The 13526-nt window shown below is 30.0% G+C and overlaps 1 protein-coding gene across 1 annotated transcript in view; it reads right to left on the bottom strand.

Moving 5' to 3' along the window:
- Nucleotides 1–13526, bottom strand: part of LOC106473730 (putative deoxyribonuclease TATDN1) — a 30384-nt gene that overhangs the window by 14099 nt on the left and 2759 nt on the right. The window contains exons 2-6 of the mRNA XM_013934413.2: nt 12743–12868; nt 10078–10172; nt 7409–7472; nt 4587–4733; nt 2874–2916 (exon numbers count right to left, since the gene is read on the bottom strand). Coding sequence (XP_013789867.1) covers nt 2874–2916; nt 4587–4733; nt 7409–7472; nt 10078–10172; nt 12743–12797 — 404 coding nt within the window. The 5' untranslated portion in view covers nt 12798–12868. The remainder of the gene's footprint in view (nt 1–2873; nt 2917–4586; nt 4734–7408; nt 7473–10077; nt 10173–12742; nt 12869–13526) is intronic.

Genomic DNA, 13526 nt, shown 5'->3' with positions numbered 1-13526 from the left:
AGTAACTAAAGAAGTAAAGTAAACAATTATCTCTTCTAGTTATGACCTTTGTACTTGGTTGCTGCTTTACGTAGGTTGCTAATCCTTTAAAGAATTTGCACATTGAGAATATGAAACAAAGTATTTTTTTTTAGGTTTTATATATGCATTTGAATAACTATAAAATCATAAATTACTACATTAATACTATAGAATTCTACTATAATTTATCAGGCTTAGTAACTATGATGTATTTTAGTCTAAAAAAATATGAAGTTTCAAGCAGACTAAAGACACACCCTACCTCGTTGAAATATTAGTTCAAAAGAAAGAAATGGCACCAAGCTCGTTAAAATGGTTGAGAAAGCCACTAGAGGAACATTCTGAGTTTCTGATTGGTTATTTATGTCATATATAGAAGTAAGTGTATATAAGGGAGTGTTTCCAAAAATGGAAAGAGGTGCCACTTTGTGTGATTTATAACATGAGCAATATCTTAGCAAATTGAAAAGATAAGAGGTTTTCATTTATATACTAGCTTGTCAATATCAGCAATTTGAGTTCCTAATTCTTACAAAACTATAGACTTAGTATTTTGACTTCACAAACATCTAATTTGAACCAGTGCTGCATTCAACATACCACATGACATGCAAAAATCGATGTTTATCTGTGTTTTTCAATATTTGCTTTTAAATTAAGAAATTGAGTAATATATTGTACTAAAATTTGAATTATAATCTACAGTCTGATACCAAAGTTGACATATATTCATGAAATATTAGTTCAATAAATTTTTTAATGAGTCAACAAATGAGATGACATGACCTTTCACCTGTGACCCGTCTCGAAAGAGTTAACATACAACACAGTATGCATCAACATATTCAGAAGTCTCTGTTGTTACACATCTTCTACATGACTTATTGTGCATGTTTCAGGAGAGCTTACACAAGATAAAAAAAAAAGGGGAACTTAAAAACCTGCAAATAGGGTTACCTATAATAACATTTGGTGTAGTTTTGTTTGCTGGATTTTTTTATTCTCAACTATGGTCAAAGGATTACTTGATATTTTACATGATACATTACTGTAGCTATTGACTATTTGATCACATTAGTACAAGATGTAAAATCTGAAGCTACAGCTGGAGATTTGATTGAGAAAACAGAGCATTTATAGTTTCTGTGTAACTAAATTCTCTATGTATAATACATAACAATGGGCAAATATATGCCTAGACTAAGACACATCTCCCACTAAGCATGTATCAAATTCTTCCAGTAGAAAAGCAGCCTTTTCAAATAAAACATCACTTTAAATTAACCTTCATGTTAAATAAGATTTAATATTATGTGTACTGATTTTTTTTTTACTTCTTCACTTCATACATAATATAGTCTGGCTCCCTAAAGACAACAATTGTACAGCATAGAAATCATTAAGTAGCTACATTTTATAGTCATCTAACATTCATCTATTATTGACTGGTAATTCTTGTTTCACCCTGTACTCTCTTTAAAGGAATACTAAATATTTGTAAGATAGCTAACTTCAAGGGGTAATGATGGCATCGTTAACACTAGAATTATGATGCTTTTTAGCTTATATAAAATATAGAAGAAACAGATTGACTTTTCAATACCACTACAACCTTCAAAGTACCTTATTCAGTATTCTACAAAAGGTTTGGGTGCAATATACCGAGCTGTTTTTGTTGTAGGCAGGCAAGAAAACAATAATAATAATAATAATTACAAATGGGCCATTTTGAGCAATTTTCTTTCCCTTGTAAGTCTAACATGCATGCTTTTTTGTGCATTTTGTATATGAATACAGCCTTAGCAGTCAATAGTAAAAGTTTTAAAGTTTTGTTTGAACTGAATCTTTACTGTTTAAGGTGCTTTTTGTCTGAATGTTCTATTATTGTTTTGTGCAGTTCCTTGTGATCCCTATTATGAACCACTATCGTGGTTCATGATAAGCACTACTTTCCCACCATAATTGAGATTTTTTAGTTGCAGCCAAAATGGAAAACCACATATCTCCCACTTGTGGGGAGGTGGGTGGGACTGTTCTTCAGAGGTAAGTACCTTTTTTGAAATTAATTCTAATCTTGAAAATTTAAAATTCCAATCTCTGAAATACTAGTAACCAGAATACCTACATTGAAAAGGAGGTGGGTAACAGAAAGAGTTAAGATTAGAAAAACACAAAGGTTACTAGGCAGGAATATAATAATGTAGGCTAGTGGTTCCTGGCTTTTCCCATGAAGACTAATTAGATCCAATCCATAGTTTGAAACTCAGAAGAAAGAGCATTAATATGTAGTTTCTCAATGGGCTGAAGCCCTCCAAAGTTGCCAGCTGGCCCCAATCATTTACTTACTTATTTACTATTTTTGATAATATCTGATAAAATGAAAATCAGATATTAAATCTTACTTTATTAAACTGAAATCTAGTTGACATCATTATAAAAAAAAAGTAAAGGTACTCGATCAATTTATTCTCATCATCTGATCAGTTATGTTTTAATTTTTCAATTTTATAGTGACAATGTACTTATTGATAAAAGATTTTAAGCGCTGTGCACATTTGTTTATCAGTATGCTAACATTAACTTATTAGGGGATTCATTTGTTGGTTGGAGGGAGCTTCGGTTGAAATCTGTAACTAAAAGATTGGTGCTACTTTACACATTCTGGTGGCTATATACAGTGAAACATAAGTTCAGCTCTGGTTTATCTTTATACTCTACATCACATGTGTCATCTTTCAATAAAAGGTCCCTTCTTATCCCTCCAAAAAAAAGAGATTACTCTAAGCAACACTTTTATTTAGAAGTCTTTAAAAATCCACTTAATATGCAAATCATATAATGTATATTATTACCTTTGTTGAATTTCTTTGGGGCAAAACTGTTGTCTGTCATAGTCTGAAAATGAAAAGAAATATTTAATACTTAGTGAAGTTGAGGCCACAAATCAGAATATTAAGTACCTCATTCAAATTATGTTTTTCCAATTTTTTTTTATTGTGAGAATTTTTAATATGAAATGGAAAATTAAACTGAGATTGTTATATATGTCAATAATTGAGCTGTCAGAGATTATGCAACTTCATTAGGATAACTTATTCATACTTTCACACAATAAAATTGTTACTAAATAACTTTCATTGTACAAGTATTAAAGACATTATTGTCAAATTAACCAATAATATATTAAGGTGTGACACTTTAACAACTAGGGTCACTGTAGTATATGATTTATTAAAAAATACTTAACAATTCTAAAAGAAACTTGAAAAATTCAAACTATGATATTGAATTGCAAAAAACAAACTTTTTAAGAGATGAGGATAATGAAATCCAACAGAATAAGAGTGTCTAATATACAATTTGTTATTAGTTATCTTAGTATGTTACAAGAATGTGTACATGTATGAATAAGGGTGTACACACTTCCTTAGAGGAAGTAATATAATGACTGAGGGTGCTAAGAGTACAAAATATTTTTGGAGATTCATACTAAACATTAATTTAGTTACAATAAGTGACATAAATAAATTTTCATAAACATTCTGATATAACCTATTTAAAGTGTCATTTAGGTTTAAACTTTACGGAAGACATTTACACTTATTTACATTTTACATACGGTACCCAACAAAACAATATTAGAATCCACATTGAGATTATCCAGTTATTTTGTATAGTGCTAGTAATAAATCTTTTCTAAAAGAAGACACAAGTTGTTTATAATGTTGAATCTTTAACTTCAAAAATCTGCAATACATGATCCCAATAATGACTTGTTTATAACAGCAAGTTTATAAATAAGATAAAAGCAAACTTTGAGAAATAATTTACTTAATTAAAACATGCCAAACAAATCAAATCAAATTAAAGAAACAGGGCAAATGTGGCAAATAACATCTGAACATGTTTAATAACATAAATACCATGATTACTAAAATACTAACACAGAAACACGTTTATGAATTGTAAGTGAATATTATAACAAGTTGAAAACTCCCTGATGCATATTAAATAAAGTATCAGATGATTTTAAACCAAAAACTTTTACTTTAGTAGCTTACTATTCATGTGAATCAATTAAATGTTTTATTTACAACAAGTACTATCAACACCATATTGAAGCTTTTTAAAAGAAATACAGCTCCAGAATAAAACAAAAAGAGTAATACAAGTATAATAGAGTAATAAAAGCCCATAAGTATACACTATTCATGAAGTAGTAAAAAAATGGAGTGGTGGGGAGGTGGATGTAAAGGTCTATTTCAAAAGTTATAATTGTTAATTTTTTTATATATTGTTGAATAGAGATTATAAAATGTTTTATTAAAGTTTTGAAAACATTCAGTTATACCATTGCAAAAAAATAAAGCATAATCATGTACATATGAGGCTTTTTGACAAAATAAGACTATTTTTCATAAATATCAAGCTACATTTTAAAAGACAAATATCTACAGTATCAAAGAATGAGATTTCTTTTAGCTTTTGACTTAGAAATAGCTTAAAACAACTGAACAGTTATCTTAATTAATAAGTTTAAGCATATTTCTAACATTAACACTGACCAAGTCCACATTCACCCACTGCCACCACTTTTTCTTTATTTTGTAAAACTAACATCTTCAATTGCTGAAGGTATGATTCAGGTTCTCCAGATTCATCAAACTCTTTACATCGTGTTGGGTGGCACCCTACAGTGGTGTACAACACATCTGTGAAGACAAAACATGAGCTTAGAAGTCTATTCCGTGTTAATTTCATGTTCACTAAAATCATCTAGTAACCACAATTTCAAACACAAATATTCTTATATTAATGTAAGTTGTAATACAAAGGTTGTACAGAACCTTTTTGTTTGACAGGATCTATAAAATATTTGAATAGTTTATCGTTAGTGACTGGTACTGATATTTAATAAACCTGTTCACTAATTAAACAGTAGATAGATATACAAACCTGCAATAAAAATAAGTGTTTTGATGATGTTCTATAGTATATATTTTATAAAGTTCATTAAAGTTCGTTCAATGTCGACACATGTACTTATAAGTTACAAAATCCTAAGAAATGAGCACAACAGCCCCAAAACTAAATTTAAGCACACTGAAGCCAATTGTTACAATGATAGTTGGCATAAATTATGCACTATTGTCCTGCATTACAATTTTCATTGTAGCATATTTCTGCAAAGAATGGTCAGAAAGTCTTAGACCACACATTTGGACAAACTTTCCATGGACTCTCCATTATAAGTGGATGTTGGCCTCTACAACAATATTAGGCAAACCAAAAGCACAAATTTCCATTGAAGCTGTATTAGAGGACTTTAAATATATGTAGTTAAATAGGTTTGTTATTATTCCAATTTCTTCAATTATCGTTCTCATAAAAACAACTAATGATTTTGAGATGTGGCTGGAAGCTTGTAAGCCTTTATTAATTTTAAACCTTACCAATGTTACTAGAAAGTATGACGAGTTTCATTGTGATGGCTCTTCACTTTCTTAATCATAGCCTTCACTGTTCAAATGAAGACATTGCTTGTGGTAAAGTTTCAAATCCTGTATTAAATATTTTCCTGTGTGAGTTTTTCTGTTTCTATAGAGAATAGTGAAGACTCCCATCTTTGAAATTTCATGTCTTTTGAGTTCAACATCATTTAACAATCTCACTATACAACTATCCTCTTTCAGAAAAGGCTTTGGAATATTCATATGCCTACCATGGCAGTATTGCACTGTTGAATAATAAGAAATTCATGTTGGGCCAAATATGTAGATAATAAACAATCACATATATCTCCAAGTTTTCCAGCTGCAGTAACAATATGAAAATTATTACTTTGAAAAATGTTATTAACCAGCTGTATAAAAGCATGCAGTTTTATTATTGTTTCACTGTATAGATCACTTATAAGGCCTCATTTAGAGTACTGTGTGATATCTAGAGTACTAGGATGATATCTGGGATGGTGGGATTGTTCTATGAGGAGAGACTAAAATCTATAAACTTGTTTCCTCTGGAGAGGAGAATGGTCAGAGGGGATTTGATTGAGGTGTTTAAGATTAATAATACAGATCCATCAAAATTTTTTTGTGTTTAGCAGTGAAAACAATAGGACAAGGGGTCATAAGTTCAAATTTTGGCAGAATAGAAGTCGTCTGCAATTTAGACAGTATTACTTTCCAAACAGGGTGGTTGGCTTTTGTAATGAACTGCCTTCAAGAGTGGTGGAGGCAAAAAATTTAACTGACTTCAAGAAAAGATTGGATGAGTACATGAGTAGTAAGGGGTGATTATAGTTGGAGCTGGAAGGGACATCCTTGATGGGCTAATAAGCTCCTTTTTGTCTCTCTAAAATTTCATGAAATTATACACTAGTATAAAAGTCTGTCAAAATTGACAGCAAACTAAAGCCTAGCAAATTTGGACCCTCCAATATGCATTTGCAACTTTGACATCCATAAAAAGACATAAGAAATATAAAGGGCCTTTTAGTTTTGGGAAACCAAAGCCTATCATAAGCAATCTCTCCTTTATCTAAAGAGTGTAAACATGCTACATATTGGCACCTTTGGATAAAAGATTAAAACATAAGATGACCATGTGGTTGTATACACACCTGTGATTCTTCTGAGGAAAAGTTGTCCTCTTCTCTACAGATAATTGGTATCTTCAGTCTGTTTTAACAAAGGCTATTTCATAATAATTCCCAAGCACAGGCTTGCATTAATTTTTGGCTTATTTTACATAGGAGTCTTCCTAGCTTTCCAATTCAGATTCTATCTAACTTGACGTCAAAATGATGTGGTGTCACACACATAATGTCATGTCTGATCTGGTCCTGGGAACTCCCTTCTTGACAGGCTTTTATATAGCAGAAAAAGTGCCAAATTTAGGAGCTATTTACACCTACGTTAGCAATTAAATTCAACTGAAATGGGAACGGGCAATCAAAAGAGGAAGTATTATAGGAGAAAAATTGGAATTGGATCTGCGTAACTCACGAAATTCAGAGAAATTGAGTGTGACCAATTGACTGACAAACTGACACTTGGCTTAAATATATATTAAGTATTTGAAGTTTGTTTTTTTTACAGATAAATATTTTCTAATTTGCTAATTGCTTCACTAAATAAGTGAGCAAAAGTTTCAATCAAAAAATAGTGAAAATATATTCAAGTTTAGAAATGTTTCTCAATGAATCACTTTTTTTTTAGGTGGTACAAGGACCTACTTTTTGTTTTTTCAACCAAATTATGCGTAGGTTTAATGCTAAAATTCAATATTGTTTTCACTTAATGGGTCCAATATAAGCTTCCTTAGAAAATATTTAACATCTATGCTTATACAACCACAAGTAAAATTTTATGTACTTTACTCTTACCATTTGTTTTTGCTAGTTCTAAAGATGCCTTACTATCTTCTAAACTTCCACCAGTAACAATAATCTGGAAGAAATATAACTTGAATTAGGTTTAACAATATATTGACCTCATTATATCCTTTCTCAAACTTGATACAGAACATCAAAACAGATATCTTTATCAAAAAAAGTACAAGTCCTAACCAATGGTGTACTCTCAGGGCATAAAGGGACCTGAAAGAGCCCCCAAGCTGTTAAAACTTAGAAGTCAATGCAAAAAATAAGTTTTACTTGTATAATTATACAAGAACTTATGTGTGAATGTAATAATATGTCCAGTACACTACACTAACCATATCCAGTGCCAATGAGGCCTATAACCTAATATCAGGTCTCAACAGTTCAGCTGGGACACAACAGTGGTCATGGTACATATTAAATTTAGTCTGAATGCATTGCATTTACAGGGTTTTTCTGACAGTGTCACTGTGGAGTGTATTTTCTCATCTCTTATGGAGAATGTTATAATTGGCAATAGCAAATTTTCTTAGTAATACAATAATTGTATAAATCTAGCAAGAAAAGGAAGGAGCTCTTAAATTACTATATTGAGTAGTTTCTTGCTAGTTTTATAACAATGAAGTTATTTTATTTCTCTATGAAACTTGTCTTTGCATTTGTTTAAAAATACAGCTAGAATTCACAGGATAGAAGTATCAAGTCTCTGGTGTAATATATTGTTTTACAAGAGAGAAGTATCAAATCTCTGATGTAATATACTGTTTTACAGGACAGAAGTATCAAGTCTCTGGTGTAATATATTGTTTTACAGGACAGAAGTATCAAGGCTCTGTTGTAATATATTGTTTTAAGGGACAGAAGTATCAAGTCTCTGTTGTAATATATTGTTTTACAGGATAGAAGTATCAAGTCTCTGGTGTAATATATTGTTTTACAGGATAGAAGTATCAAGTCTCTGGTGTAATATATTGTTTTACAGGACAGAAGGATCAAGTCTCTGTTGTAATATATTGTTTTACAGGACAGAAGTATCAAGTCTCTGTTGTAATATATTGTTTTACAGAATAGAAGTATCAAGTCTCTGGTGTAATATATTGTTTTACAGGATAGAAGTATCAAGTCTCTGTTGTAATATATTGTTTTACAGAATAGAAGTATCAAGTCTCTGGTGTAATATATTGTTTTACAGGATAGAAGTATCAAGTCTCTGGTGTAATATATTGTTTTACAGGATAGAAGTATCAAGTCTCTGGTGTAATATATTGTTTTGCAGGACGGAAGGATCAAGTCTCTGTTGTAATATATTGTTTTACAGGACAGAAGTATCAAGTCTCTGTTGTAATATATTGTTTTACAGAATAGAAGTATCAAGTCTCTGGTGTAATATATTGTTTTACAGGATAGAAGTATCAAGTCTCTGGTGTAATATATTGTTTTACAGGACAGAAGTATCATGTCTCTGGTTTAAAATTGTCTAAAATTGGATGCAAGTATTATTGAGTACTTACATATCAAAACAACCGTATTCAATTTGTAGGTCGAAAACCAATGTTTTTGGGCCATACATTTTAAATGTATATTTTGTCATTTCCTCAGCTACAACTATATTTAATAGGTATTCAATAAGCAAACAGAAATAATTTTCTACCATATATTTGATTTTACTGAAGATAATATTTAAAATGTTAAAAGTGTAGAAATACCATTTATTAAATTAGGAAGACTATTTTGTTGTGTATTAAGGCTTAATAAGTGCATAGTTTTACCACAGAACAATGCTGGGGTTGTGAAACTAGTACAAAATAAGATGAGTGGATACAGCAAAACATTATACTTTCTGATAGGGGGCACCATCATACAGAAGGCAAGTGGAATTCACAAATACATTAACAGCTGTATGGTGGGCCAGTCTGCTAATGGCTTTAACACAAAATACATGAAGCACCCTTTTTTAAAACTATTTTCAGTACTTGATTGAAACAAGTCAGTAAAATAAGCACAATAATCTTTGAAGTAATAGGCTTATGGTTTGCAATTTCAGATGCTAATGTGTTCTTTAGAAAAAGTATTTTTTGAATAACATTAATCAACTTGTGAAATATTTTGCCTGACACTGTGATGTATAGCATTAGTTTTAATTATTTTAAACTTTTCTATATAGTTTTATGTACATGAAGGGTTATATGTATTTTGTTTTTCATGTGTTTTGTTCACCATTTTGATGAATGAGGAGTGACTTTAATGGGTCAAATAGCTATCAGTAACCTTGCCTTTTCGTATACTTTTTCTTTTCACAATCCACTTCCACAACTTTTTCAAAACTTCTCTGTTTACAAAAGACTGAGGATCTCTTCATTATGCACCTTCATCATTGCCATAAGTTTAAACTTATCTGAAGCAAGTTCATGTATCTGGCAATGACCCAAAATTTGTTCAATTGTGAATCACTAAAAACATTGTTAGGCCTACCATATAAGATTTGCACCTATATCTATGAGCTTCTTTCTTACTGATGAGGTTGCCATGATTAAATGGTTGATCTCTTGTTTCTTACTAATAAAACCAGGTGATGTTAGTCTGTCTTCAACCTATAGCTGTAGAAATAAAAATAAATACTGAAAGTAAAACAGATTTTCCATTCCACTTTAAAACTAAGTTCCATGTATTACCTTTCCAACACCATTAGCTATTGCTCTCTTTATTACTTCATGGAGATCTTCCACATGTTTCTTGGAACCATTGTAGATTCCTTGAAACATTGGATCTAGAAGAAGATTATACATGTAAACATTATGTTATGTAACAGAAGATTTGATATTTTAGTGCATTTGTGCAGAGAATGATTGATATGTCATACAAAATCCAGTAATTTTCTGGTATCAGTGTTTACTGTATTGATTCTGTACATCAAATAATATCAAAGACTATTTTTAATTCCATGCAGAATGTTACTACAGTACATCAATTGCTTGGTAGAAATATAGCACTGTTTTCTATTATGTAAATAAGCATTGTACAAATAATAGCTAAAATTAACACAATAAACATTGTACAAGTAACAGCTAATATTAACGCAATATGCATTGTATAAATAATAGCTAATATTAATGCAATAAGCATTATATAAATAATAGCTTAAATTAACACAATAAGCATTGTACAAATAATAGCTAAAATTAGCACAATAAGCATTTATCGTACAAATAATAGCTAAAATTAGCACAATAAGCATTTATCGTACAAATAATAGCTAAAATTAGCACAAGGCGTGCTGATCAGTTAAGAAGTGTACAAACACTAAAGGGTACACTTAATAATATTTTAAAGAAATGATCTAAGAACTAATATTTTGAAAGTGATACTTTGCAATATACTGTTATCTTTAATGACTAACATTTCTGTCTAACTTGCTATTGATAATAAACTATTACAGACTATGATTCAAAATGCATAATCTATATCAGAAAATGAAAAACAATTCAAAACAAGTATTTTATGGGTCTAAATTTTAAAAAACAACACGTAATGTAGTGTCATACAAAACAAACTTCTAATATCCAGTCATAAAAGCAAAAAGAAGCAAGACTTGCAACAGGAAATCAGTTTAGTTCTCTAATGTATTTCACAACTCAAATCATATAATATCTACTTTTCATGCCCAAACAAAAATAAATGTTACAGCCTCTATCCATTTGTCAAATAACTTAAACCAACTTTTATAATAAGTTTATTTTGGTTAAACAAAAACACCAGTTACTTGTCTTATAATGTAGTCAGCTGCATGGTACTGTAATAATTAAATGTCCAGTTCTTCTGCTTTAAAAAAAAACTTAAATTGGTAATTGAAACAGTCATCAGTATCTGGTTTGAAATATCTATGTTATGTCATTTCAGTGTCAAACCTAGCTTTCAAGTAGATTAAGACATTTTCAATAATGAACAATTAGGTTACTTGTAAGTTTCTGACACTGATTTAGACTTTAACAGCATATAAAATTATCCATGCCTAATATATTATCTTCTAAAAGATCATTTAAAACTTATAATTTATCAATATAATGTTCATCAACAAACTTGAATTGATGAACTATAAAATACTTTATGTCTACTCTCAACTGAATACAGTAAATATGTTGATTGTAAATCCATGCTAGAGGAGTTCAGTGCTGACTAAACAACAAGATCTCTTCCCTCCAACCATGGAGTATCACCACAACAAATGTTTCTGTGTTAGTACATGTAGCATAGCACCATCCCTAATATTCTGAACTACCAACCACAGGGAGGCAAAATGCTGAGCAGTAATCACTTTTGTATTTTTATTTACTATTCATCGTTGTGTATATTTTTTCCCACTAAACATCATATACCCACTGTAAATAAGGTGATCTTAATACTATTACTTTTAGTACTAATATGTACTTGGCACCAACTCTTCTACTTCTAATAATCTCCTCAATGAGGTATTTCTAGTAATAATACATAATTCAAATAGTATCTGCCCTTTCTACTTTTTAAATATAATAAATACAATAGAAATATACCAAGTCAAAATCCTTGCCTTTTCTAATTCACATGCTATGCTATACATTAAATGTTACACATGTTTAGTAGGTTTGTCTGTTATAGTAACTGTCATTCAGGAAAGCTAAAAATATAAAATGTTGAAGTATGAATTTACACTGATAGGATTAATGTTGGCATTGTAATGTATAAGGTAATAATAAGCATGGAAACCTTAAAAAGTAAGAAATTCAAACTAATATTGGTTAAAACATCATGAATTATCTACTCCAGATTTTAATGACAGTACGTAAATAAAATACTTATATCATAAAAATGTTATGATAACTTTGAGCTAAACACTAAGATATAAAATTGAATTGTGTATAAGGCATGCCTAACACTTCATTTATACAATAAAAATTACATAGTTTTGATTCTATAAACACTAAATTACTCTAGAAATACAATTTTGTATACACCAAATATATAAAAACATTTTAACCTGCCATAAAATCACACCTTTCAAGTAGCTTTTTATCATTACCATCATTCAAAGAATAAGAAACATACAAACATTCAAATGTATATACTGGCTCTCTCAATACATGAACAATTACAGAGTAAATATACAAAATTACATTTTAGTTTGTAGTTCACAACCTTTACTAAAGTTGTAATATCACTATTACACAGGTCATTTGTCCAGTTTCTAAACTGAATGATGAAAATTAGTAATTTCTGTGAATTTTTCTAGAGGAAATAGTGAACAACTATAAACGATTTAATAACTTCCTGTAACTGGAATTATTTTGAATGCTGTACATATACCTGTAAGATTTGCACCTATATCTATGAACTTCTGTCTAACTGCTGAGGTTGCCATGATTAAAATGATTGACCTCTTTGTTTCTCACTAATAAAACCAGGTGATGTTAGACTGTCTTCAACCTTTAGCTGTAGAAATAAAAATAAATACTGAAAGTAAAAAAATTCAAGTCATACATAAACAGATTTCTTTGTTATTAATAATCTTGTATTTACAAATGTTACATTTACTATACAGAGAGCAAATATGTAAATTCTAAGGCAAAGAATAATATGTAAACTACACTACATAAACAGTGCTGATGAGGCCTTTTGCTCACCCACTAAAGGTAATCCAATTTTTTGATGTAAAAATATTTTAGAAACTTACTTAAGATGGGTGAAAGTGATCATTGCTCTATTACGTTCAATGATAAGATAAGGAATAATGATATTTTATTACAAGTTTTAAATATTGAAGGGATGCGACAAGAATTATCTGTTGTGAATTGGGCAGTTGAGTTATTTGGAGACATTAATCAGATGTGGAAATTTTTTAAACATAACTTTTTAAATATTCAAGCTAAACATATTCCTTATAGAAAGAAAAGGGTAGCTACAAGTAAAAACCAGGTTGACTCGCAAAGAGTTTAAGAAATGAAATTAAAGAAAAGCATAATAAATTTAAGAAATTCAAATTTACTGGTATGACAAGAGATTTAGAAGATCAAGAAAGTTAGTGAAACATGAAATTAGGACATCAAAAAAGATGTATGAGAAAAGGTTGGCTGAAAATGTATAAATTAAC

This window comes from Limulus polyphemus, unplaced genomic scaffold, assembly GCF_000517525.1.
Source record: "Limulus polyphemus unplaced genomic scaffold, Limulus_polyphemus-2.1.2 Scaffold133, whole genome shotgun sequence".
NCBI classification, from domain to species: domain Eukaryota; kingdom Metazoa; phylum Arthropoda; class Merostomata; order Xiphosura; family Limulidae; genus Limulus; species Limulus polyphemus.
The sequence above is the reverse complement of the archived record's forward strand: the minus strand, read 5'-3'. Positions and strand labels throughout refer to the sequence as shown.